The sequence below is a fragment of the Delphinus delphis genome, chromosome 8 (genome assembly GCF_949987515.2).
Source record: "Delphinus delphis chromosome 8, mDelDel1.2, whole genome shotgun sequence".
Lineage (NCBI taxonomy): Eukaryota > Metazoa > Chordata > Mammalia > Artiodactyla > Delphinidae > Delphinus > Delphinus delphis.
In genome coordinates, this window is record NC_082690.1 from 4,348,962 (window position 1) to 4,372,026 (window position 23,065).

The following is a 23,065-nucleotide window of genomic DNA, read 5'->3' on the forward strand; positions in this document are numbered from 1 at the left end:
GTCGCGGCACCTGCCAGCTCTGGTTGAACTCAAGCTGTGATACCTCCAGTGCCAATTACTGCTTCTGTGTCCTGCTTAGCTGGGGAGGAGGGCCTGTCAGTGCTGACAAATGGGAAATAGGTGGGCGGGGAGAGCTCAGAACACTGGCGAGAGGAGAAGGGCTCCCATCCGAGGGTCACTCTGTCCTCACCAGCTGGTGCCTTTGAAGACTCTGGGAGGCAAGAGGCAGGGCAGCCGACTGGGCCCTGGGCCCTTCAACTCCAGCAGGAGAACTGAGGTGGGAGCGGGGGAGACTGGCAGCTGAGGCAGGTTGCCCAGTCCTGCAGATAGAGGTGTGGAAGGCATGCAGAAGCGCCCACCCCGTGCCGTGGCAAGAGAAGGCTTCCACAGCTAGGGCGTGGTGTGCAGCCCAGTGGACATACAGCTTTCTTCTAATTGTGCACTCTCACCCCGGGTCTTTGTGTGGCCCTGGGAAGAAACAATCCATCTCTACCCGAACCTCGATTCACACACTGGGGATGGAGGGGAGAAATTTTTAAACGATATGTCTCTTTTTTGGGTACTGATTTCTTTCTTTGTATTAAACTTTGTTTGACCCATGAGGAGCAGCAAGTTTTCATGTATTATTGAATTCACTCTCTCTGGGAACATCCAGGATTGATTTATGAAACTGTTGGGAGCCACTGCGGGTTTAGGCACAGGTAGGGTTGGGATGAGTAAGTCAGCAAGAGGATCAGGTGCCCTGGAAGAGCCGGGTGAACTACACATCAGAGAAGCACCGACATCATGAGCGCGATCACGGTGAGGCGGTGATGAGGGCAGAAGGCAGCTCGCGCAAGACCCAACTTCAACGATGCTCGTGAGCCACTCTGACCCTTGCAAAAGAGAACTTGAAAAGGAGTCACTTCTTCAAGGAGAAGTCCAGCCCTGGCACAGCAGCTTCCCCACCAGACGGACTTCGGGAAAGGCTTCAAGACCAGAGAAAATTTCCTGGAGACTTACCAGCAGAGACTTCAGCAGGAGACACACCAGGTCTGGACCACAACATCAAAGTGGACAAGAATTCCTCAAGGATGGGGATGGAATCTTCGAATTAGGAGAACGGCCATCCCCTTTGGGGCACCAGCAAACACAAGGGCTGTTCACGGAATCAACACATATTTCTTAGAAGCTTTCTAGGTGCTGGGCATTGTGCTAGGAGGTGAAGAACCCAAGAAAAGAGAGACATAGGCTCTGGTCTCAAAGAACTGATGAATCAGGAATCAGGACATCTCTTCGGACAGATCACTGGAACCTCCTGAGCCCCCTGCCAATACCCAGGTAGGAGGTGTTCTCTCAGCAGCCTTGGTGAGATTGTTATTGATACTTTCAGTGTTTTGTTTGGTGGGATAAAGGGTGAGGCAGGTGCAGCCGAGAGGGCAGCCCCATTAGGACACTCGGTGAGCCATGACCCCATATGTACAGTGGAGCCCACGCAGCGGTGGCTGGACTCAGGCCTTCATCTGGGTTTTGTGGTCGGCTCCCAGGGATGTGGAAATACAGGAACCTCAGCCTTCTCTCTAAAGCTCTGACAGTCCAGCAGAAACTGGAGACATGAAAATTGGCCTTTGAGAGTAATTTTTTTATGAAGTGTGAAGTCTTGAAGAGCCTTTAGAATACATTGAGAGAGAGAGTTTATCTGTTAGAAGACTCAGAGGAATAGAGAGCATTAAAGGTATTCTTTTGGATAGAAAGACTCGAGCATAAGGGCTATGACAAAATAAATTCTTGCATGCCTAGACAAGGAAAAGACAAGATGCAGAGTCATGAGTGAGAGTTGCGTCTAAGGGACCCTGGGGACCACTGACGGTCCTTCAGCGCCCGGAGCAGCAGGCTAACAGGTGGGATTCGGTGAGGGGCCGTTAGAACATTCGTGCAGTTCCAGGCGGCATTCCCGTGTGAGGAAGTGACGTGGGCTCTTCCTCTTGGAAAGACCAAGGCCTGTGCAGGTACAAGCAACACCTGTACCCTTCAAAACAGGTATGCACCATGAGGGCAGGTGTCTCTACAAAGCTAGTGCATCTTCTCTTTGAACTCCTGGGAGCTATAAGTTCATGAAAGGAGCTAAAAAGACATATAACCAGTAATAACAGGTGAGATACTACTTCTCATGATCAACAGCAATGCCAAGAGGTAGCTTGGGAGGTCTTACCTCCCTCTCTATCTTGGATAAGTACAACTGACATTTTCTCCACCTGATGTCAAGTGCCAGGTAGGCACCTTCTGAGAAAGACCCCCAACACCCCTCCCGCCATAAGATCACTCCCAGTTTCTGTATATCTGGATGGGTAAGCCACTACTGATACAGTGGTGGTTAACGTTGCTTTATTACTTTTCCACATAAAAGGAGTCAAGGCTGGGACCTTATGCTAAGTGAAATAAGTCAGACAGAGAAAGACAAATACCATATGAGCTCATTTATATGGGGAATATATGAAAACAAAACAAAACAAAATAAATGTGCAAAACAAACACATAGATATAGAGAACAGAGTAATGGTTACCAGAGGGGAAGTGGGGTCAGGGGAGGTAGTGAAATGGGTGCAGGGGGTCAACTGTATGGTGATGGATGGAAAACTAGCCTTTTGGTGGTAAGCTCGCTGTAGTGCATACAGAAGTCAAAATATAATACACGGAACTTGTACTGGGTTGGCCAGAAAGTTCGTTCGGGTTTTCCTGTAACATCTTACAGAAAAACTGAACAAATTTTTGGCCAACCCGATGTGTTATAAACCAATGTTACCTCGATAAATTTTTTTTAAAAAGGAAGAGATTTATATCAGCTTACTGCAGCCCCATATAAGTTGTGATAGAGGAAACTAGGAGTTTTCAGAAATGCACAGAACAAACAGACCGTCTGGAGAGAACATGCAGTGAAGCCATCAGGGTTGTGCAAAGTGCTTGGCCAGGGTCAGCCCCCCATCAGGGGTTTAATGGGTGTAAGCATAAGAATGACCTTGATTGAAATGTGATCTGCCCACAGAGCGTGGGAGCAAGGGTGAGAGCAGCCCTCTGCCTTTGGAGGCTTCGCTCAGGTGTAGCGTATCTTTTTCTCCAAGGAACCCACATCTTGTCCCTAAGTTATTTAAAATAAGCAGCCTTTTGGAGATATTTAGTGGGGCAAGATGAAGGCCCGGCTGCTAAGGGTCTCCTGCGCCAGTTCGGGCTGGGCAGCAGCCCGATGACAGCTCTGATCTCCAAATAATCAGTCACCGTGAAGCGGCACCCCGTGAGCCCCGGGGTGATCAGTTACCGTGTGGCATGTCGCATCAGTTTGAATCTGCATTACCTAATCCAGACCACAGATCTGGGAAAAGCTGCTCGTCTAAATTACTCTGATCCACAGGTAGATTCTGATTATCCTTCTCCTCTCCCCTTGATCCATCTTCTGTTTCCATAGCAGCTAAAACCCCCGTAAAACGGAAGCATCAGGTCGAGTCCCCTGGGGAAATGAGGCGGCTGGATGGCCAGGAGGGAGGGAAGGATGCTAGGGCACAGTGGTGAGAACCTCAGCAAGAGGAACGGAGAGGGTGCCGGTGCAGAGGGAATACAAAAGTGCTTGTGAGGAGAAGAGAGAGAAGAAAGAAATGACAATGTGGGATGAAACAGAAGGAGGCTGTGTAGGAGGCTGTGAGAGATAGGAAGGCGGAGAACAAAAACAGAAAGCATGAAAGGACAAGACAAAAAGAGGAGCTGTACAGAGGAGAAGGGAAAGAAGGAAAAAAAAGGAGAGGGGAGGGAGAAGAGAGGAAAGGAGAGGAGAGGAGAGGAGAGGAGAGGAAAAGGAAAGGCGAGGCACCCAGAAAAGAACGAAGAGCTGCAAGGCCAGAGGAGGGATGAGAAAAGACATCAAGCAGGAGACAGAGGGGACTTGCAGGATGGAGGGAGCGGTGCCACCTGACAGAAGGAAAGTCCATGTACCTGGGATGATGAATGTTTGCGTATGCTAAAGGCACAGACGGCCCTCGAGTCCAGCGGCACTGAGGTCCTGGCCTTAAGCAGTGATGAACAGCGTGCACCATGGACCAGAAAGTCTGTCCATCTGGGTGCCCCACCCTGGGATGTGCCCCAGGGCCAAGTTCCAACACTAACAACTTCATGCACAGTGAAGCCTCCTCCCAGACTGTGGGCCAGTCCACATGTAAGGTCGTTTCCAGTCGAGAGATTGGCAGAAATTCCAGCATCTCTCTGATTCCTTTGCTCATGGTGGTAGTGTCAGGAGCGGTGGCTAGGGACAGCTCCCAGCGTTTCAGGCCAAACACAATGAAAACCTCATCCCTTTTCTGAAAACCTCCATAGGGCTAACTGTCACCCTGAGAGAGGGAATTTGGTTTCTGGGGCCCATGCGTAGTCTTCAACTGATTTTTTTTAATGTCCAGGTGTCGTAGACCTGTGATGCACAGCCTTCTTCAGGAACGAAGGATGCCTGCCCCAGGGGGTGGACGGACAGCCCTTGGCTGCAGCCCCTCATGGGGACTGTCTCATACGAAGAGAGATGCCTGGCCTAGGTCACAGCTCTTCTGGGGACAGCCCAAATTCCCTGACCTCGACCGCTGTGCTGGCATAAAAGGTCACCCCCATAACCTCAAGAGAGGACAATTCATCCTATCTTCAGAACGCCCCACATGGCTAGTAGAGATGCTTCCCTGGTCATCATGGCAACTCAACCTCTCCCTCGGCCTGACCCCGCCTCCCTCCCTCCCCTTCCACAGGCTTGATCCCAAGGGCACCTCCAATAAACTTCTTGTTTGCCAGTCACCTTCTCAGGGTCTGCTTTAGGGGGACTCAGCCTGAAACACCCAGCAAACCACGCTGGTGGCGACGTTAGCATCTTTATTTTTATTGAAATCTAGTTGATTTAAAATATTGTGTTAGCTTCGGGTGTACAACAAAGTGACTCAGTTTTATATATATATATATTCTTTTTTGGATTCTTTTCCATTATAGTTTATTACAAGATATTGAATACAGCTCCCTGTGCTATACAGTAGGTCCTTGTTGTTCATCTATTTTATAGCATGTGTATCTCTTCTTTAGCCTCCTTAAACCTGCGTGACTCAGCAATGCGCTTACCTTCATACATACATGCAGGCATGCACACACACACACACATATATACATACGTACATAAATATATTCCACGTTAGCCAGATATAAGCAGTGACATTAAGGATCTTTTTCAGGTCTCTGCTCAAATGTCCCCTTGTCGAAGGCCTTTCCTGACCAAACCTCTTGTCCTTCTGTCAATGTATCCTGCTCTATTTTCTCATCCTTATCACCACATACTATTAACATTATTATTTTGGTTACTCATCTCATGAGAATGTGAGCTCATGAGAGCAGGGACTTGTCTGTTGTGGTTTATTGCTATATAAATACCCAATAGACATTTTAGAACTAATGAAATAATGTAATGCACCTCGCATAAAAGCCAGCTTAATAATAAATGGCATGTTGCCTTAAATTCTAAAAGTTTAATGTTCAATCCGTGAAAGCACAAAACAACGCTTAGCCCGGCCTGCGAAACATCTAGACGTTTAGACAAAGTGAATTTTGCAATTCAGTCACACATTAAGTTGTACTTGTTATTAGGATTAATCAGAGTAAAGCAACAAGAAAACCACAAAAGGACTAATGGCCTAGCGACCAGATATTTGGCACTTTGAAGCAGCACCGACGTGGAACTTTTCCTTGTAGGCATATGGCCATCCCAAACCCTCATCCATCACTGTGTGTTTGTGTCTTCTCTCTCTTACAAAACAGCCAGCTGAACAATGCCACCAACACCGAGCAGACTCCTCCATTGCCAAACGTGACCAGGAAAGTGGCCCAGAACAGCTTACCACCACTTCACCCAGAAACAACTGGGATTAATTTCCCAGGGACTGGAGACATCCTCCAGTGCGATTTCTGAAATCTCAGAGGAGATGCCTGTCTTGCACTGAGAACACCGATATTCTCTGTGGAGCCATGAGCAACTTGGTATCAGGCCACCAAGAAGGGGGAACCCTCGACACCAAGTCACCAGCGCCATAACGTCCTGCCAAGGCCAACGATTCCCCCACTTCCTCTCACGACACGATACACCAAACTGCTTCTCTCACCTTTGGGGGAGATGTGTCTCCAAGTAACCGTCGGCTCTGGTCGACCCGTTGCTATGCAGGTGAGGCTGACATTGTTGCCTTCGTTGATGGAGATATCAGAAGAAATCTCTACAATTTTGGGAGATACTGTGGAGACAATACAGGTAGAAGGAAAATTAAAATCCTGCTTAAACATTTCTTTGTCGTCTTCAAGTGGTAGTTGGCGGAATAAGCCAGGGATGGCAATATTGGGGCTACAGAGTCGAGGAGGAATCAGAGGAATCACCTTACACGTGAAAGAAACGTCTCACCTCGACTTCAGCTTCTATTTCCTCCTACGTACACGCAATGTCAGCGGGTCTGAAAGGGATGGTTCCACTGCAGCCCCACAGGAACTGGTCTAGCCTCCACCCTCTTCCGGTCTCCACTCTCACCCACACGCTCCGCCCACTCCGGCTCCACACCGCGTCACGGCTGTCTTTATGTGATGCACTTCTGATCATATCACGTCTCCGCCTAAACACCTCCAACCATTCCTACTGCCCACCTGAAAACACCCAAGCCCCTCATCCAAGCAAACCAGGCCCTTCGGAATCAAGGCCGAACCTCTGCTTCCACTGACATTCCTGGCGATTCCACCTCTACTTACCCTGTTGTCATCCCCAACTCATAATGTCCTTCCTGGTCAGCCTGCATTTGGGATCTATATTCTTCCTTCTGTCCTTCCTGGGAAACTCCCAGTCATCCTTTTAGACCCAATCATATGCCACTTTGTCGCAGCTTTCCCTACCCCTACTCCCTCTGGCCTCCTGCACAACTCAAAGATCCTGCACCCAGATATGTTACACGCACCTGAGGGGGAGTCAATCAGACGTGACAGACTTGGCCTCTTTCTCTGTGTCTTAGATTAATCCCCCCAAAGGATGAAGAGGTTCATCCCAACTGTAGATCTGGGGACAGAATCCCCCAACTTTGTTTAGTCTTTCGTTTTGGAGCCAGGGTTTCCTCAGGAAGTTACATTATGTCGTGCACTTTCTCATTTCTGTTTTACAGGACAGCATCCCACGGGGATGAGCACAGCCAGCAGTGTGCATCTGTCTCATTCTGGGGCTCATTGTTGCTGCACATCTAAGCCCAATTCTCCAGTATCATCTTTACCACTAGCGAACGTGATGCTTGACCATGAAATGACTACTCATTTGTCTTGTCTGCCAATGGGTTTATAAAGTAAGGGTGTCTTTTATTGGGCAGCCCCCCCAACTCCAATTCTTGGCCCTTATCCCACTGTGCTGTAGTTATTTGCGTAGCATCCCTCACCCCCTAGACCATGAGCTTTTTTGATGGCTTGAGCCAGGTCTTACTTACATTTATATCCATAGTATAAGATGCAACACATATTTATAGGATGGAATTATAATGGTTGTTCACGGGAGCCACCTCCCCACCTGGCTACATGTCTGCGACAACCTCAGAACCGGGCCGTTAACACAAGTCATTTCAGTTCTACTCACACTGGTTTTGGCACATTAGCTCTTTACAGGTTAAGGGGCCCCTCTGTCGGGTTCTATTAGGCATCTTCAGGTCAGGTTGCCTCCTTGAATCAGCATGCTTCTGAGCCACCCCCGTGTGCTATTCCAGGACCCGTTATCCCCAGGACACAGTGCCATCTGGCCTGCAGGAGACCCCAGGCGAGCTGACCATCACCCTTATTCCCTGGATGGGACCAAGGTCATGGGGCAACCCTCACAGGAAAATCAGACTGGTTGGAACTTTCCGTGCTGGTCTTTCCTCTCCTGGATCCATTCATCACTCACTCCTGATGGTGTTGGATTTCTTCCTCCAGAAAGGAGCGTGTCGTGCAGATAGCTGCTCTCAGCCTTTGCTCCTTTCCCTCCTTCTCCTGAAAATTGACTTCCCATCTGTTTCCACACTGTGCCCAACCAGGAACGCTCATTAGCGAGAATGCACTGGACTTTGGTTTCTGAGCCCCAAGCCCTTGCTACTGGTTCTGGTCCCTTCGCCTCTTTCTCCAACTGTCTAGACCTACTGGAATCATTCAACCTCATTCAAGGTTGAGCTGCCACCCCTTCCACGAGGTCTTCCAGGCGACGTCCAAGGGGATGTGGCCTCTCCTGCTTGGAGACTGTAGCCTCCTCCACGGCATTAAAATAAACTGGCTTATGTTACCTTCTCTCATCTTTCTCCTTGGCTATAAATTATCATAGTATAAGATATTGGACAAGAGCCTTGCTCATCTTTTTATTTTCTGCTGTCTCCAACACGGTCCCTTGCATAAAGCAAGCACCAATTAATCATTTTTAGTCTTAAATCCGCGTGGAGCTTCCGGTAGAGAGGCAACTGTGGTGTGATGTCTGTGTGTGCGAGTGCGTCTATGCCCTTGCACACATACATACCTGCATTCTCAGGGATATTTGGCAGGACAGACACAATGGACGGTGGATGTGGCCAGGGCTGGGAAGCGACTGCTGGCTCTAAGACGCGGGACTTCTAAGACATTATATTATGATTCATGGCTGTATCATTTTAAAAGCTAGATTGAACCTTCCAGGAGAGAAAGATACTTGACGAGTTAATGACTGGACACTTGATTTGCTGACTGTCCAAAGGGTCCAAATCTGTGAGCTCTCTAAGTTCTAGAATCATTTGAATTTGATGTATTTTATTCGCAGAGCTTTAACTGGGACTTGCACTTCTTGAACCCCACCTCACCCCCAAGCCATACATTTGCCTGGCCCTGATCCTGCCCACCCTTGGCACTCACACAGCCTTGCCTGTTTCCCAGAGGACAGGCTGCCTGCAGAATGGCTGTGCTGGCCTTGCAGACATCGCTTTGACTCTGCAGGTAAGTAATTTATTGATCCGTAAGGCACTCTGAGATGCTCTGCGAGGGATTATGTCACGAAAATGCCATGCAATAAAATTAAAAAAATGATGGACTTTGTGAACACAGGGTGATTTAGGGTTTGTAGCTGGAAGTGTGCTCAAAGTACATTTTAAGTGGAAATCAGGCAGGGTAATGAATTACTCTTGCTTTGGAAAGGCTTCCTGGGAGTTCATTTTCCTGGCTTCTTACATGATAGCTAATCTGCTAATCATACACTAGAGAACAATGGACAGTCCCCAAGTAGAAGAGAAGGTAGTCTGGGCCAAGCTGTTGGCACAGTAAGTATATAAAATGAGACCATCACACCTCATGCTTGGAAGAATCATCTAGAATTCTCTCCCTCCACTAACAACTGGAACATGTCCAACTCATGAAGTCGCAGTTGGTGAAATGCTTGGCCTTTCAATCCTGCCTCAGGGTGTAGCTTGAAGGTGGCAAATTGCCTCGAGATGACTTTGAAAGGCAGACCATTCATGCCATAGAGCTGAGACGGTCTGACCAGAGGTGCAATCCCAATCACCAGAAGCAAACCGGCACAGTGCCGAAGATGCTAGGAGGTTAGAAGTACCATCTTCCAGGCGGCAACTTCTAACATGCTGTCAGTATTTAAAATGAAAGTGAATTGACAAGGATGCGCTGTGGTCTCAGCTAATCCATGTTCATAAGAAAATTCTGACCCACTGAGACAGGGCTATTTACATTTTTATACTGTTTCCATGGATACCTCCTGCATCTTATCTCATCTCATCATGCAGGTGGTTGGAAACACACTAGGATTGCTTTGTTTTCACTGATTCACTCACACATTCATTCATTCATTCATCAATACTCACTGAGCACTTCCTTATACCAGTGTTGTGCTTAGCCCTAAGGGGCAAGACATCTAGAAGACACAGTGTTTACCCTCAAGGAGTCCACAGTCTAGAGATGCAAAGACAGGAGCAGAAGCAAACCCCTTTAGTGCACTGTGACACAGAAGGACAGATAAGGTGTTGAGGAAATGCAGAGGAGAGACGCATTAGCCAGCCTGGAGATGCATGTCATGGAAGGCTCCTTGGATATGAGACACCTAAGCTAATCCCCAGAAGACAAGCAAAAATGAATCAGTTCTGAGGAGGAAAGGCATTTTGGGCAAAGCAGGTGATGTTAGAAAAATACTCTTAGTAAGACTTCTGGTGGCCAGGCATAATTATTAGTGGAAGGATAGCTACTGGAGGAGACATGGCCAAAAGTCACTCAGGTCCTGAGTGAGCACCTCCTATATACACACTGTGGCTTAGGTACGTCCATGACGTGCAGCAATGCACACATTTTCTTGGCCCTCCATGAACTTACAATCTGTTTGGAGAAACAGTGCATATATACGATCCACCGCGTCACAGGGTTGTGTGGGATTGGATGCTAGAAGGTTGGTATAGACATTGCACTCTGTGAGTTAGTAAGAGTGTGGGTGTCGGCACGGCTTCTCCTGGGCTACAGAGTCTAGTTCGGGTGCCAACAAAAGAGAAACGGTCATGTCTGCAGAGCAAGTGAAGCTGCTTCAAGTGGGACAGAAGTGCATGGGCACGGCTGGGAAGGCAGAAATCCAGCATGCGTGTGAGGATGCAAAGTCTACTCCGCACCAGAGGTGATGGAGAGCAGTGGTCCAGATCCCGGCTCTGCTACATTCAAGTTGTGCAGCCTTGGCCCAGTCACCTCACCTCTCTGTGCCTCATGTCCTCAGGTCGTGAAGCCAATTGCACATATCTCACCGGATCCCTCTGAGGATTTAGGGGTAAGTTTATGAAATGCACTTATAGAGGCGCTAAGCGATGTGAAGTACGCAATAAGTGAGTTTTCGTATATCGTGTGCTTGGCAGACACATATGTCACATCAACACAGAATGGAAGGTTGACAAATTCTAACCGACTCGAGGAAGAATGGGATACGAGGTCAATGAGGTAAACTAGAGCCGGATTACAGACCAGCCTGAATGGCCAGGTCCTTCCTGGGTTTTAACTCTATCCTATAGGCAATGGCAAGCATTTGAAATTGTTTAAAAAAGGAAATACTATATATAAATATATAGTGAATATACAAATATATTAATATACTTTAAGCAAAATAAGCTTGTAACAATGTGTCAGAGGGACTGGGTAGACAGACACTGGATTTCGGAGAGTGATGTTCAAGGCCTGGGTTAAACTGTGGGCTCTGTAAGGGTGGAAAGAAAAGGATGGGTTTAAGAGCAAAGCCGAGGACAAGCTGCGGGTGCCTGATGGTGCCTGGATGGGGGATTCAGGAACACGGAGTCAAATGAAGGCCATTTTGTTCAACAGCAGCTGGATGGCTGAGCTGGCAGATCCCTTATGTTATATGAATAACGTCTCTGGGGGAGAACATTAGTGTGATTCTGTTTTAGACAAGCTGATGAGATGACAAGGGGCCAGCAGGGTGGCAGAACTATTCTGTTAGCAGCTGGGATCACACAGCCAAAGGTCTGGGGTGAGTCTGAGACCTGCTAAGAGTCCAAGATTCCTTAAAAAAGGCCATCAGCTTATTTCCACATTGATGGATGTGATGTCTCTGCTGACTTTTGAGGTCTGAATCTAGAAAGATCAAGAAGTGGTTAGATTATGTTTGGAAAAAGGCAGAGACCCCCTGAGCCATGCTTTTTGGATAGAGTTCCACATTTAATTTATTATGTTAAGGTTTAATCTGGCTCTTATTGAATTTTAATTCAAATGTGTAAATAATTAAATAACATAATTATTAAAACAGTATTCTAGGGAACTTCCTCACTCTTCGTGTAGCCTCCACTGCCCAGGTGTTAAATTCTAATAATTATGTCGTTAATATATAGCAATTTTGCTGTTTTTAGCACACAGTAGATATCCTATTAAATCCAAATTGAGATGTTTTATTAAGCCCTTCACGGTCCCGTGGAGCTGAGGATGCATAGAAGCGGCTTGGACCAGGTTCCTCCACAGGACGCACGCAGATCTATGCATCCCAGGTGCTGCCTCTGGTGCTGGTGGCATGTTCCCCGTTCCCCCTGCCCCCCACCCACCTCCTCTCTGCAGTGAAGGTCTGAGATGCCCACGGGGGCTCGGGACAGTTTCCACAGCAAGGGCTGCGCCACAGCTAAGGCCTTGGCACCTTTGTCTTTACAGAATTAAAGGAGCCGTCTGAAACACCCTCGACTTTCCTGGTGTCCAGACCCCACAGAGACATCCAGGCCTGGGTCCTAACCTGGTGCATGAATGTCCACTCCACTGGCCTCCTTTCCTCCTGAAACACCTCAGGCCAGTCTTTGGTTCTTCAAAGTCTCCTTCCTCCCTGATCTTCACTTGGCCAGGTCTGTCCTGTTCTTGAAAACTCAGCTCCTCCATGAAGCCTTCCTCGACCATCTCTCCTGAAGTAGAACTCCCCACACCAGACTGCTGCATATGGTCTGCTCTCCCCAGTAAAACGTTAGCCCAGCTGGTGGTCTCGTTCACTGAAGCGTTCCGCGCACACCACGATGTCTGAACAGTTTGTGTTCAACACGTAGTTTTTGAATGAATGAATGAAAGTGTTTTGACAAGGCTGTATGGAAATGCAAGCACCTCAAAATGACTGCATTTCCTCAACATCTCTGAATAGCCCTCGAAGACTCTCCGCATGTATAATAACGTCAATGGTTACTATTTATTAAATGCCTGCTGTATAACCGCTGTTTTACACATATTGCCCTCACTTTATCTTACCCCTGCATGAACCCCACAAGTAGATATTATTTCTAAGCAGACCAACTGTCCTGGTTTACCAGGAACTAAAGGAGTCTCCTAGAACACAGGACTTTCAGCGCTAAAACCAGAAAGTTCCAAGCCATTGGTCACCCTAATTGTTTCCTTTCCCACATTTTACAGATGAAGATACATCTGTTCAGAGAGGTCAAGGATATATTCAAGGACATGCAACTGAAAATTGCAGAGTTCCAGAGTGTTTTCTTTTAATGAGGGGATAGATGGGTTAGAAAAACAATAAATGCATGTTGAAATTTGGATGCATACATAAAAATAAACAGAAACCAACTATGTACGTATATGAACTGAGACTGTGAATTTCTGTTGTGCGTTAGAAATTTTACAGGAACTTTGACTCCATTATTTAATTTAATCTCACAAGAATCCTATGAGGTGGTACGATTACTATTCCAATTTACAGATGAAGAAATTAAGGCTTTGTGAGCTATTAGTGATGTGCTCCTGTTACCCAGATAACAAGTGTTGAAGGTGGGACCCGAATACAGATTATATCTGATCCCAAATGTATTCTCTCCATAGAGAGTTCGTGCAGGGGAGTGCACACACCCCGCCTGGGGTTCTCTGGGTCTGAAGTCTTGCTGATTCACCCTCCCACGTGGGGCACCCTGCTTTTGCACCTCCACGTGACCACCCGTCTGCCCACAGGGCATCTAGGAAAGGGGGCACTCTCTGTCGTTCTTACACGGCATTGCTCTCTATCAGGAGAGTGGGCGGGAGGTTTCATCAATATATTTTTGGACCATCCAGCATTTGCATGACTATCTCATCTTCCTCCCTCTTCCGTCACGGGCAGTTCCTACCCATCCTCCGCCTGTTCATCGTCCTCCCACTGTGCACTGGACCAGGGAGCCGTGGCTTCCGGGGAGCTTTCATTTGAGGCAGGGCTGTAGCTGCTGCTTCCTGTAACCAGGGGTCCCAGCTGTCCCCGTATCATGACAGAGGAATGATCAATCAAACCCACTGCTGAGTCCACTGAGAGGTGTTTCTTTGGCTCATTTTGACTGAAAAGACTGGTCAGTCTGTCTTTTCTTCTTTCCCTTTTCCCTTCTTCCTTCTTCCCAATACAAATGTTTGTATAATAGGACACCAGTATTGTGGGATCTGTGGGATCTCTTAAGAGAAAGAATTCTAAGCGTCGCATCAGAAGACCAGGTATGTGAAGCCCAGACCCGACTATTACTAGCTGTATAAACTCATGTAAATCCTTTAACTCTGATTATTTTAGTTATATCAATACCTATCTTGCCTTTTTAAAACACATGTTCTGTGGATCAGATGAAACTGTGAGAAATCACGTTTTAAACATAAAGTACTATTCAAATGCGATTTATTAATGTTACTAAAAATGTATACTTCTAGAGGCCAGGATGAGGCTAAATTTGGACGTCAGGTGCAGTGCGGGGCCGGGAGGATGCTCTGGTTTAGAGGCTGAGATGGGCTTGCCTGCCCCCGCAGGTGGGTGCTGACCACTTCTTCAGATGTGCTAGTGGTTCTGAGATAAACAGCATCTTGAAGTGACTGCGTGGAGGCAGTGGGGGATGGAGGTCTGCTATAGGACCCTCCCCCCTCGCCAGCGCTGGGCTTTCCAGAAGGGAAAGGTTAGAGTCCAGAGATTCAGAAGCCCAAATGCGAGCCTGACCATGCAGAGAGCTCCTTGATGACACAGCCTCGGGCGGCTTGTTAGTTCTTTTACCAGAATCATTTTGTCATTTCTTCCATCTCATTCTTTCTTTCTCTCCATACTAAAACCATTCATGTTTACGGGGGAGAATCAGGAAGCCCGGGGAGAAACGCTAGTGGTTTATTTGGGATTAGTCATAAACCACTGGTTCTGAAGTTCGGAATTTGTTCCTTTCAGGATCAGCTGAAATGTGGAAATTTTTATGAGCTCTGCTCCCTGATCCAGTTTCGTCATTCCTGATAGAGATGTTGGAGAGGAAAGTAAACACCACGCAGGCCCCACTCCACACTTCACTGCTTTCGGGCATATTCGAGTAAATTGAATTTCACAGCAACCTACTTGTCACCATCGGAGCTCCGTTATATTTGGCGACATCCAAGAAATTGCCGGGAATGCTCTCTTCATCAATTGTTTAATGGGGGGATGTAAGGTAATTATTGCTAAGCACGATATCCAGACAGGGCGAGCTACTGTACAGCTCTAGCGTGATGGCGGCTGAAGGTACGTGACGGGCTTCACCCTCCACACCCCCGATCGGGGCCAGCTCTTCAGGGACCAGTTCAGGAAGGGAGCAGAGGCGGGACGGGGAGGGAAGGTCCATGGACACCTTGTACGCCGAGCACTTTGCCAGAGGCTTAACATTTGCTGCTTCCTTTTAAATCCTTTTGGTAGCTCACAGGCATCCCCCCCACTGTATAGTAAAGACCCTGAAACTCAGAGAGGTAATGCAGTGAACCCAAGGTCCTCATACAGGAAGTCAGGCAGACTGCAGATGCTTTAATAACGTGTCCCTACAGAAATCAACTAAAATGTACACAAACGGGTCCTCAAAGATGAAAATGATAGTACAAAAATATGGAATCAGTTAAGAACCTGATTCAGCTACCTGACTTCATGAGGAAAACTGAAAAAAAATTAAAAAGAGAAACCCAGAAAAAGATTACTTTCTTATTATTCCTCATGGAAGAGAATTAATATTTGTCATATACCTAATAAGTACTAGATACTGCCCGTTTCTCTTCCTATTTAAGCCAGAACACTGAGGCTGTAACCAGTTCCTAACCTGCCCTAAGTCAGTGAGCTAGGAAGTGGCAGATCTCAGACCTAAGCTCTGCCTACAGGGTTTTGGAATCAGATGAGATATGTCCTATAACCGAAAGCACTTAGTGAACTGCTTACCGCGCTGCAGAGGAATGCTATTATGATCGAGATAACGCAGAGTCCAATCGATTCCAGGTAAAGAGCATTACTGCCTGCCGTAGAAGCCAACCCAGAAGGGCCGACCAGGGTTTCGGGACAGGACACCTAGGACAAGGCTTCTTCCCACGGTCTCAGAGGTAGTGGCTGGCAAGGTGCTTCTGGTCTCTCCTGATTCTAATTTTTCTTCACCAAAAGTTGTCTACTCCTGCTGGTCGCAGCAGCCAGAGCCTCGCCACATCTTTGGAGGCCCTGCCTTAGAGCCTCTTCGAGTGGATTCTTTTTCTGCCTTGGCATCCAGCATCTTTCAGTGGTTCTCTCTTTCCAAAGCAGGCATGAAGCTGATGCCCACGAAACTCGAGGGGCCCGTTAAGGACAGCTACCCAAGTGGGACTGCCGCTCGTGCCGTATCCCAGACCCCATCCTCCAGACACACTTTTTCCACAAGCTGGCGAAGATCTGCAGAGAAAGGAGACCTAGCCCCCATCTGGCTCAAGACACACTGCCGGGCCCCGCAGACAGCCTGGGCCTTGGCTAGAGGGACCCTTTACACACTGCAGTTTTAAGTCCTCCATTCCTGTGCTGCCACTGCGTTTTTAACAGGGCTCGTTCTTCTCCCCATTCAGGAGGATGTACCTCTGCCCCTTGGATGTCCTTCCTTCTGCTCAGAAACCCACTGTGTGGAGAGAAGAACGGTCTTTCCACGATAGCGCTGTCACCAGACCCAAGGATGAGCTTCACGCTTTGCCATCCTGAGAGTAAACAGTATGCAAATGTGCCTGTACACGTCACCATAATCTCCCAGACCCCTGGAAAAGATTTTCTTTGTTCAGACTCTCCTCGTGCCCTTAAGAGCTGCCCAGGAGAGCAGGTTCCAATCGGTCCCTTCTCCCAGGCTGCCCCATCCAGGTCAGATGGAGGCAAAGGGTCAAAGGGGCACGGCAAGGACGGAGCCCTGCCTCCTGGGGGCCCTGTGCTCAGCTCTGCAGAAGCCGGCGTCTCCAGGCTGCCAATGGTGCCAAGATCACGTCCATGCTCAGCTGCCTCGATGGCGTCATCAGCACTTTAATTCCTAGTTGCCTGGAAGCACTGGCGGTTATACGCTCAAGCCCAAGCTATAAAACGTGTGCAGCGGGGAGCTGTGCTGACTGCAGCGGGAAGGTGGCCGCAGTGGCCTCCCCACCCCGCCTTGACCACCGTATGGTCCAAATTCTTCCACAGACTTTTCTCTTTCCCTCAAGCACCCTCAAGGTTAAGTTCAGAGGAAGGTGGACAGCCCGAAGGGGAGTTTCTGCCTCTCTCCATCCAAGTAGCAATGGTGCCAACATTGAAATGAAGCTGTGAGTTATACCCAGTCTCCCTGTGACCATCATCTTTGGCAATAATTAAGGCTAGTGGAAGGAACACCTCATTATCTGGCCTTGAATCCAGAGGCCCAGGAAGTGGCCCCACTGCTGTGCAAAAGAACTTGTCAGTTGGTTTTAAGTGGAGTTTTTGTTCCGAGGCCTTATTGCCACTAAATCCCTCATAAAGGTTACGGTCTGTGAACAGATCAAGATGAAACCTCTTCCCCTCTAGAACGAGGGGTGGAGATGCAGCTGGTCTGTTTGAATCTACAGTTTCTTCGCTCTGTGAATCCTCCTGTGAAATGGCAGGGATCCGGGGCCAGGGAGGGAGCGCGGTTGGAAAGAGAATAAAGTTCCAACAAGACTTCTTGTTAATACAAAGCTTGTCAAATACATCACCTAGAAACACCAAATGTCTTTATTAGATTCTTTTATCTCCCCCCTGAGACTGGGGAATGCCACTGGTTGCTTCTCGGTGGAGATGTCATCATCCAGAAACTAATTAAAGGCTACTCGGGAAACTGGGTCTCTCACACTCCGGAGAACAAAATGCATTAGCTACCTAAGTTAAAAAAATATCACAAGCGAACTTCATATCAAAAAGGGCAAGTTGGGAATTTGACAATAACTCTCTTTCTCCCTCATCAGCTCACAGCAGACAGAAGTGGGCCCATCAGGATGTCAGTGAGTCTTGACAGGAGGCCACTGGCTCCTTGGCACCCCTCAGGAGGGGAGCTCTCCTCTCCTGGTACGGGGGGGACGAGGGCACCTGACCACTTTCTGTGGGACATACGGTCGCATGGCCTCCTTGCCAGCATCCTCCCTCAGCCATAAGATCTCCAAGAGATGTGTGTCTCTGAATAACACTCATCTGTGCACATGAAAGAGCATCACCTTCTCCTTCTTCCCCAGGTTACCCTGGGGATTCAGTGAGGTCATACACCTAAGAGCCTAGAATAATACTGGGTATACAGTGTGTGCTCAACAAAGGATAGCAATGTGGCCTCCTTATTTGTTCAATAGACAAGTTCACTTACTATGTCCCAAAAAGAGTTCTAGATTCCTCACCTCCTTCTCCTAATTGACCCATCCTAGTTAATGACACCATCATCTACCTAAGTGTCCAGGACAAAGACATAGGAATCACCCATCATTTCTCCCTTTCCTTCAATTTCTACGTCCAGTTATTAAGTCCTGTTGGCTTTATTTCAAAAATAACCCTCATGCTGCCTTGATACATTCTCTTCCCTCCTTTTTTCTACATTCCATTTTCTGCATCACAGGTGGACTAATTAAAAACCACAACAACATAAATCTAATCATATCACCCCCTATTTAGAAACCTCTCATGGCAGCTGACTGCCCTTAGAATGACACTCAAAGTTCACACTGTGTCTCGAAGACTCTGCATAGCTGGCCCCTGACAAACTCTGACCTTAGCGTGACTGCTTTGCCCAGAATTCACTCAACTCCAGTCCCCGGACCTGCTGTCTGCCCCTGGAAGGTGCCCAGCTGGTCCTTCCTCCAGGCCTTGCAGTTTCTGTTCCCTGCCTGAAATGCTCTGTCCCCAGATCTTCACGTGGATACTTGTTTGTCACTCAGTTCTCATTTCAGTTGTCACCTACTCTGCGTCCTTCCAGACCACAATATCTCGGAGAGCTCCCGGCCCCATCCCAGTATGTGCTTTAGTTATTTTATGGCCCCTGTCCATTCTCTGAAGCTCCCATTTATTTGTTTAGTGTTGTTGTTTCTCTCTTCTCATTAAACCTAAACTCCATACTTCCCCCCTGTATCCCTGTCACCTAGGACAGTGCCCAGCACACAGTAGGGACTCGGTACATGCATGTTGAATACATGAACTTTCCTGGTCAGAATCAATTTCTTTTATCTTCAACCTCTCACAGCCCTTTGTTCAAAACACTCCCATACAGAACCCTCCTGCACTGTTGGTGGGAATGTAAATTGGTGCAGCCACTATGGAAAACAGTGGAGGTTCCTTAAAAAACTAAAATTAGTGTTACCATATGATCCAGCGATACCATTCCTGGGCATATATCCAGACAAAACCATAACTCAAAAAGATACATGCACCCGTATGTTCACAGCAGTACTATTCACAATATCCAAGACATGAAAACAACCTAAATGTCCATCGATAGATGAGTGGATAAAGAAGAGGTCGTACATATACACAATGGAATGGAGTGGAATATTACTCAACCATAAAAAAGAATGAAATAATGCCATTTTCAGCAATATGGATGGACCTAGAGATTATCATACTAAATGAAGTAAGTCAGACAGTGAAAGACAAATACCATATGATATCACTTATATGTGGATTCTAAAATACAACACAAATTAACTTATCTACGAAACAGAAACAGACTCACAGACATAGAGAAGAGACTTGTGGTTGCCAAAGGGGTGGGTGGGGGAGGGAAGGATTGGGAGTTTGGGATTAGCAGATGCAAACTGTCATATAGAGAATGGATAAACAACAAAGTCTTACTGTATAGCACAGGAAACTATATTCAATATCCTGCAATAAACCATAATGGAAAAGAATATGAAAAAGAATGAATATATGTGTATAATTGAATCACTTTGCTTTACAGCAGAAATTAACATAACATTGTAAATCAACTATACTTGAGTAAAATAAATTAAAAAAAAACAAAAAACACTCCCATACAGCAGATTATATTCTGCCTTGGTAACTGCTGGTACACGGACATTGCATCCTCGCTGGAATATGTGACCCATAAGGAAAGCTCTTTCATATTTTTATTTTTCTATGCTTCACCTTTGCATGTCCCAATGTGGATCAGGGTTCCTTGCAGACAGGAGGGACACAACAAATGATTGTTTACTCGTATGTTTGAACTGAATCGTACTTATTAATCTTTCCTGTGGCTCCCTGGTAGTAGAAGACATATTTCTGGTAAAAGTTTCCATGGACAAACTGTTATGGCCACATGCACCCCCAAAGCCACACACGTGTCCTGCGTGTGCACACACACCTCTCTGTTGTGAATCAGAGGGCGGGACAGCCGTATCTACTATTTCAAAATTTGCTGCTTGTTATGAAGCCAGAGAAAGTGTTGATGTGCTTCTGAGATGGCCAGGCTCCGTGTCTTCGGAGGCACCAGGACATCAAAGAAAACAATGGCCTATGGCCTGCTCTTCTTTCATGGAGAAGGGTGTATAGAACTGCAGAGAAAAGCTAAACAAAAAACCTGTCACTGGCAAGACAATAAAAATAACTGTGCTACTGAAGATAAATCAGTAACTTTAATACTCCTCCCCTGCACTGGGCATCTTTTTTTTTTAAAATTTATTTATTTATTTTTGGCTGCGTTGGGTCTTCGATGTTGTGCACGGGCTTTCTCTAGTTGCGGCGAGCGGGGGCTACTCTTCGTTGCGGTGAGAGGGCTTCTCATTGCGGTGGCTTCTCTTGTTGCTGAGCACAGGCTCTAGGCATGTGGGCTTCAGCAGCTGCAGCACACGGACTCAGTAATTGTGGCACACAGGCCCTAGAGTATGTGGCCTTCAGTTGTGGCACACAGGCTCTAGAGCGCACAGCCTTCAGTAGTTGTGGCTCGCAGGCTTAAATATAACAGCGTGTACATGTCAATCTCAAACTCCCTAACTATCCCTTCCCCCCACCCTTCCCCCCGGTAATCATGAGTTTGTTCTCTAAGTCAGTGAGTCTGTTTCTGTTTTGTAAGTTCATTTGTACCATTTCTTTTTAGATTCTGCTTATGAGCGATATCATACAATATTTCCCTTACTCTCTCTGACTTACTTCACTCAGTGTGACAATCTCTAGGTCCGTCCATGTTGCTACAAACGGCATTATTTCATTCTTTTTAATGGCCGAGTGATATTCCATTGTATATATGTGCCACATCTTCTTCAGTAAGTGCTTTTCTTAAGCCCATTTTATAGATGGGGAAACTGAGGCTTGGACAGGTGATGTGACCTGCCCAAAACCACACAGCTGGTAAGAGGCAGGGCCAGGGATTCCAATCCTCATCTGGAACAAAGCATCCCTCTCCCGTGTCTTTCAATAATCAGGGCCCCAGATAAGGTGGGGTCTTACCCACTATCCTGGGTCTTCACCAGGATGAACTCCCTGGGGAAACATTTTTAAGTACAGGTTCTATCAAAAAGACATATCTTGGGGACTTCCGTGGTGGTCCAGTGGTAAAGAATCTGCCTTCCAATGCAGGCGACGCAGGTTCGATCCCTGGTCAGGGAACTAAGACTCCCATATGCCTTGGGGCAACTAAGCCTGCGTGCCACAACTACTGAGCTTGGGTGCCTCAACTAGAGAGCCCGCGTGCCGCAAACTACAGAGCTTATGCACCCTGGAGCCCACGTGCTGCAACTAAGACCTGAATAGTGCTCCTCAAAACTGTCACAATCATCAAAGACAAGTCTGAGAAACCAGCACAATCCAGAGGAACCGAAGGAGACATGATGATTAAATGGGATCCTCACTCCCTCCCGCTACCGGGCCTTTGCACATGCTGTTCCCGCGCCTCCAGCAGTTTTAAGGTGAAGGGCTCATACAGGTACAAGTGCCGTGACCCAAGGGCTCCGCACGGCTCCGGAGCTCCCAGGCCGCCACGTGCCGCACGCTGATCTGAGCTGGGAATCTTAAAGGAACACAGGAAAAGTGTCTCCCAGCTGAAGTATTGGTTAAAAAGTTGGCCTTTAAATTACATTTGGGCTACTTCTTTTCTGGCTGGCTGTATTTTTTGTGATCTATCTAGAGGCTTAGGAAGACACACAGAAAAATAAATCTCGGTTCCATTAAGCACACACTCTGGACTTGCATATTTGTTCTTAACTTCGGCCCCTCTTTCCTTCTATCTGCCCCCACCCGCCTCAACCTTCCCCCACCATCAAACACCGGCTCAGGGAAATGTTTACGACTGCTCCAGATACTCAGACGAGTCTACGTCCCTGTAATGCCTGTTCAGCATAGGAGACTTCTTTCCTTTTTTTTTAATGAAGCTCTAGCGCTCACACCCCCACGAATCCTAGACTCCAGATATAAACTCGTATGTGCTTATTTCTCTAGTCAAAAGGGGGGCAAGGAATCACTCCCCATGTACACTGTCAGTTCAGGAACAAGGGTCAGCAGCGACAGCCATGGGTGCAATGCCAGGGGTACAGATGAGATCAGCACCAGTTAATGCACTGGCCTCCATCTGGAAGCAGGCACAGGGCCCAGCTGAGGTGAATCAATATTTAATAATGGTTAGATATAGTTATGTGTGCACGAAGGGGTCTCCTTCCCACCCTCGCGGGGAACTGCTGGCAACAACACTGCACATCAGCATCTCATAACGCCTGGTGCTAGCTCCTCTGGCAATTCCTATTTTTATCAGCAGTACCATCCGCTTCTAAATGCATAACATAGATAATAAGCTACCTCCCCAGAAGAGATCTGTCTAGACCGAAGTGGGTAGGGACCGGCGTGTGTTCATAAAGGCCGGCGATGGAATTTTCCTTACGAGAGATGTGGGCTGGAAGGGTGCTCTGTGGTCCAGAAGGAGAGGAAACAACTTTGTTTCTGAGGGTACTTATCAGTGCAGAACTGGAAAGCAGACCTCCCGGTTCTAGGGACATCATAGAGACGAGACAGAAAGACTGCAGGCTGCTGCCCTCCCAGCTCCTCCACCCTCTGTGTAACCTAGAGCCCGTCACCTTTGTCCTACTTCACCTTTCTCATCTGCAGTAGGGCAGGTTTCAGCTGGCCGGTTTCCCACACTTGGCACTGTTGACCTTTGGGACTGGCCGCTTCTGTGTTGTTTGGGGCTGCCCTGTCCATTGCAGGCTGTTGAGCGGCATCCCTGGTCTTCACCCACTACGTGCCAGGAGCGTCTCTTTCTCCACCTGAGAGTCTGGACAACCACGACTGTCTCCAGACATTGCCAAATGTCCCCTGGAGGGTAAAATCACTGTCATACACCCCACGCCCACCCCTGGAGTCACGGGCTAGCCAATCTCT

The 23,065-nt window shown here is 47.5% G+C and overlaps 1 protein-coding gene across 11 annotated transcripts in view; it reads right to left on the reverse strand.

Annotated features, from left to right (window-relative positions):
- NTM (neurotrimin) overlaps positions 1-23,065 on the reverse strand; it is a 932,003-nt gene that overhangs the window by 114,328 nt on the left and 794,610 nt on the right. For all 11 annotated transcript variants that reach the window (XM_060017634.1, XM_060017635.1, XM_060017643.1 and 8 more), the window contains one exon: positions 6,144-6,269. In XM_060017634.1, the coding sequence (XP_059873617.1) occupies positions 6,144-6,269 (126 nt within the window). The remainder of the gene's footprint in view (positions 1-6,143; positions 6,270-23,065) is intronic.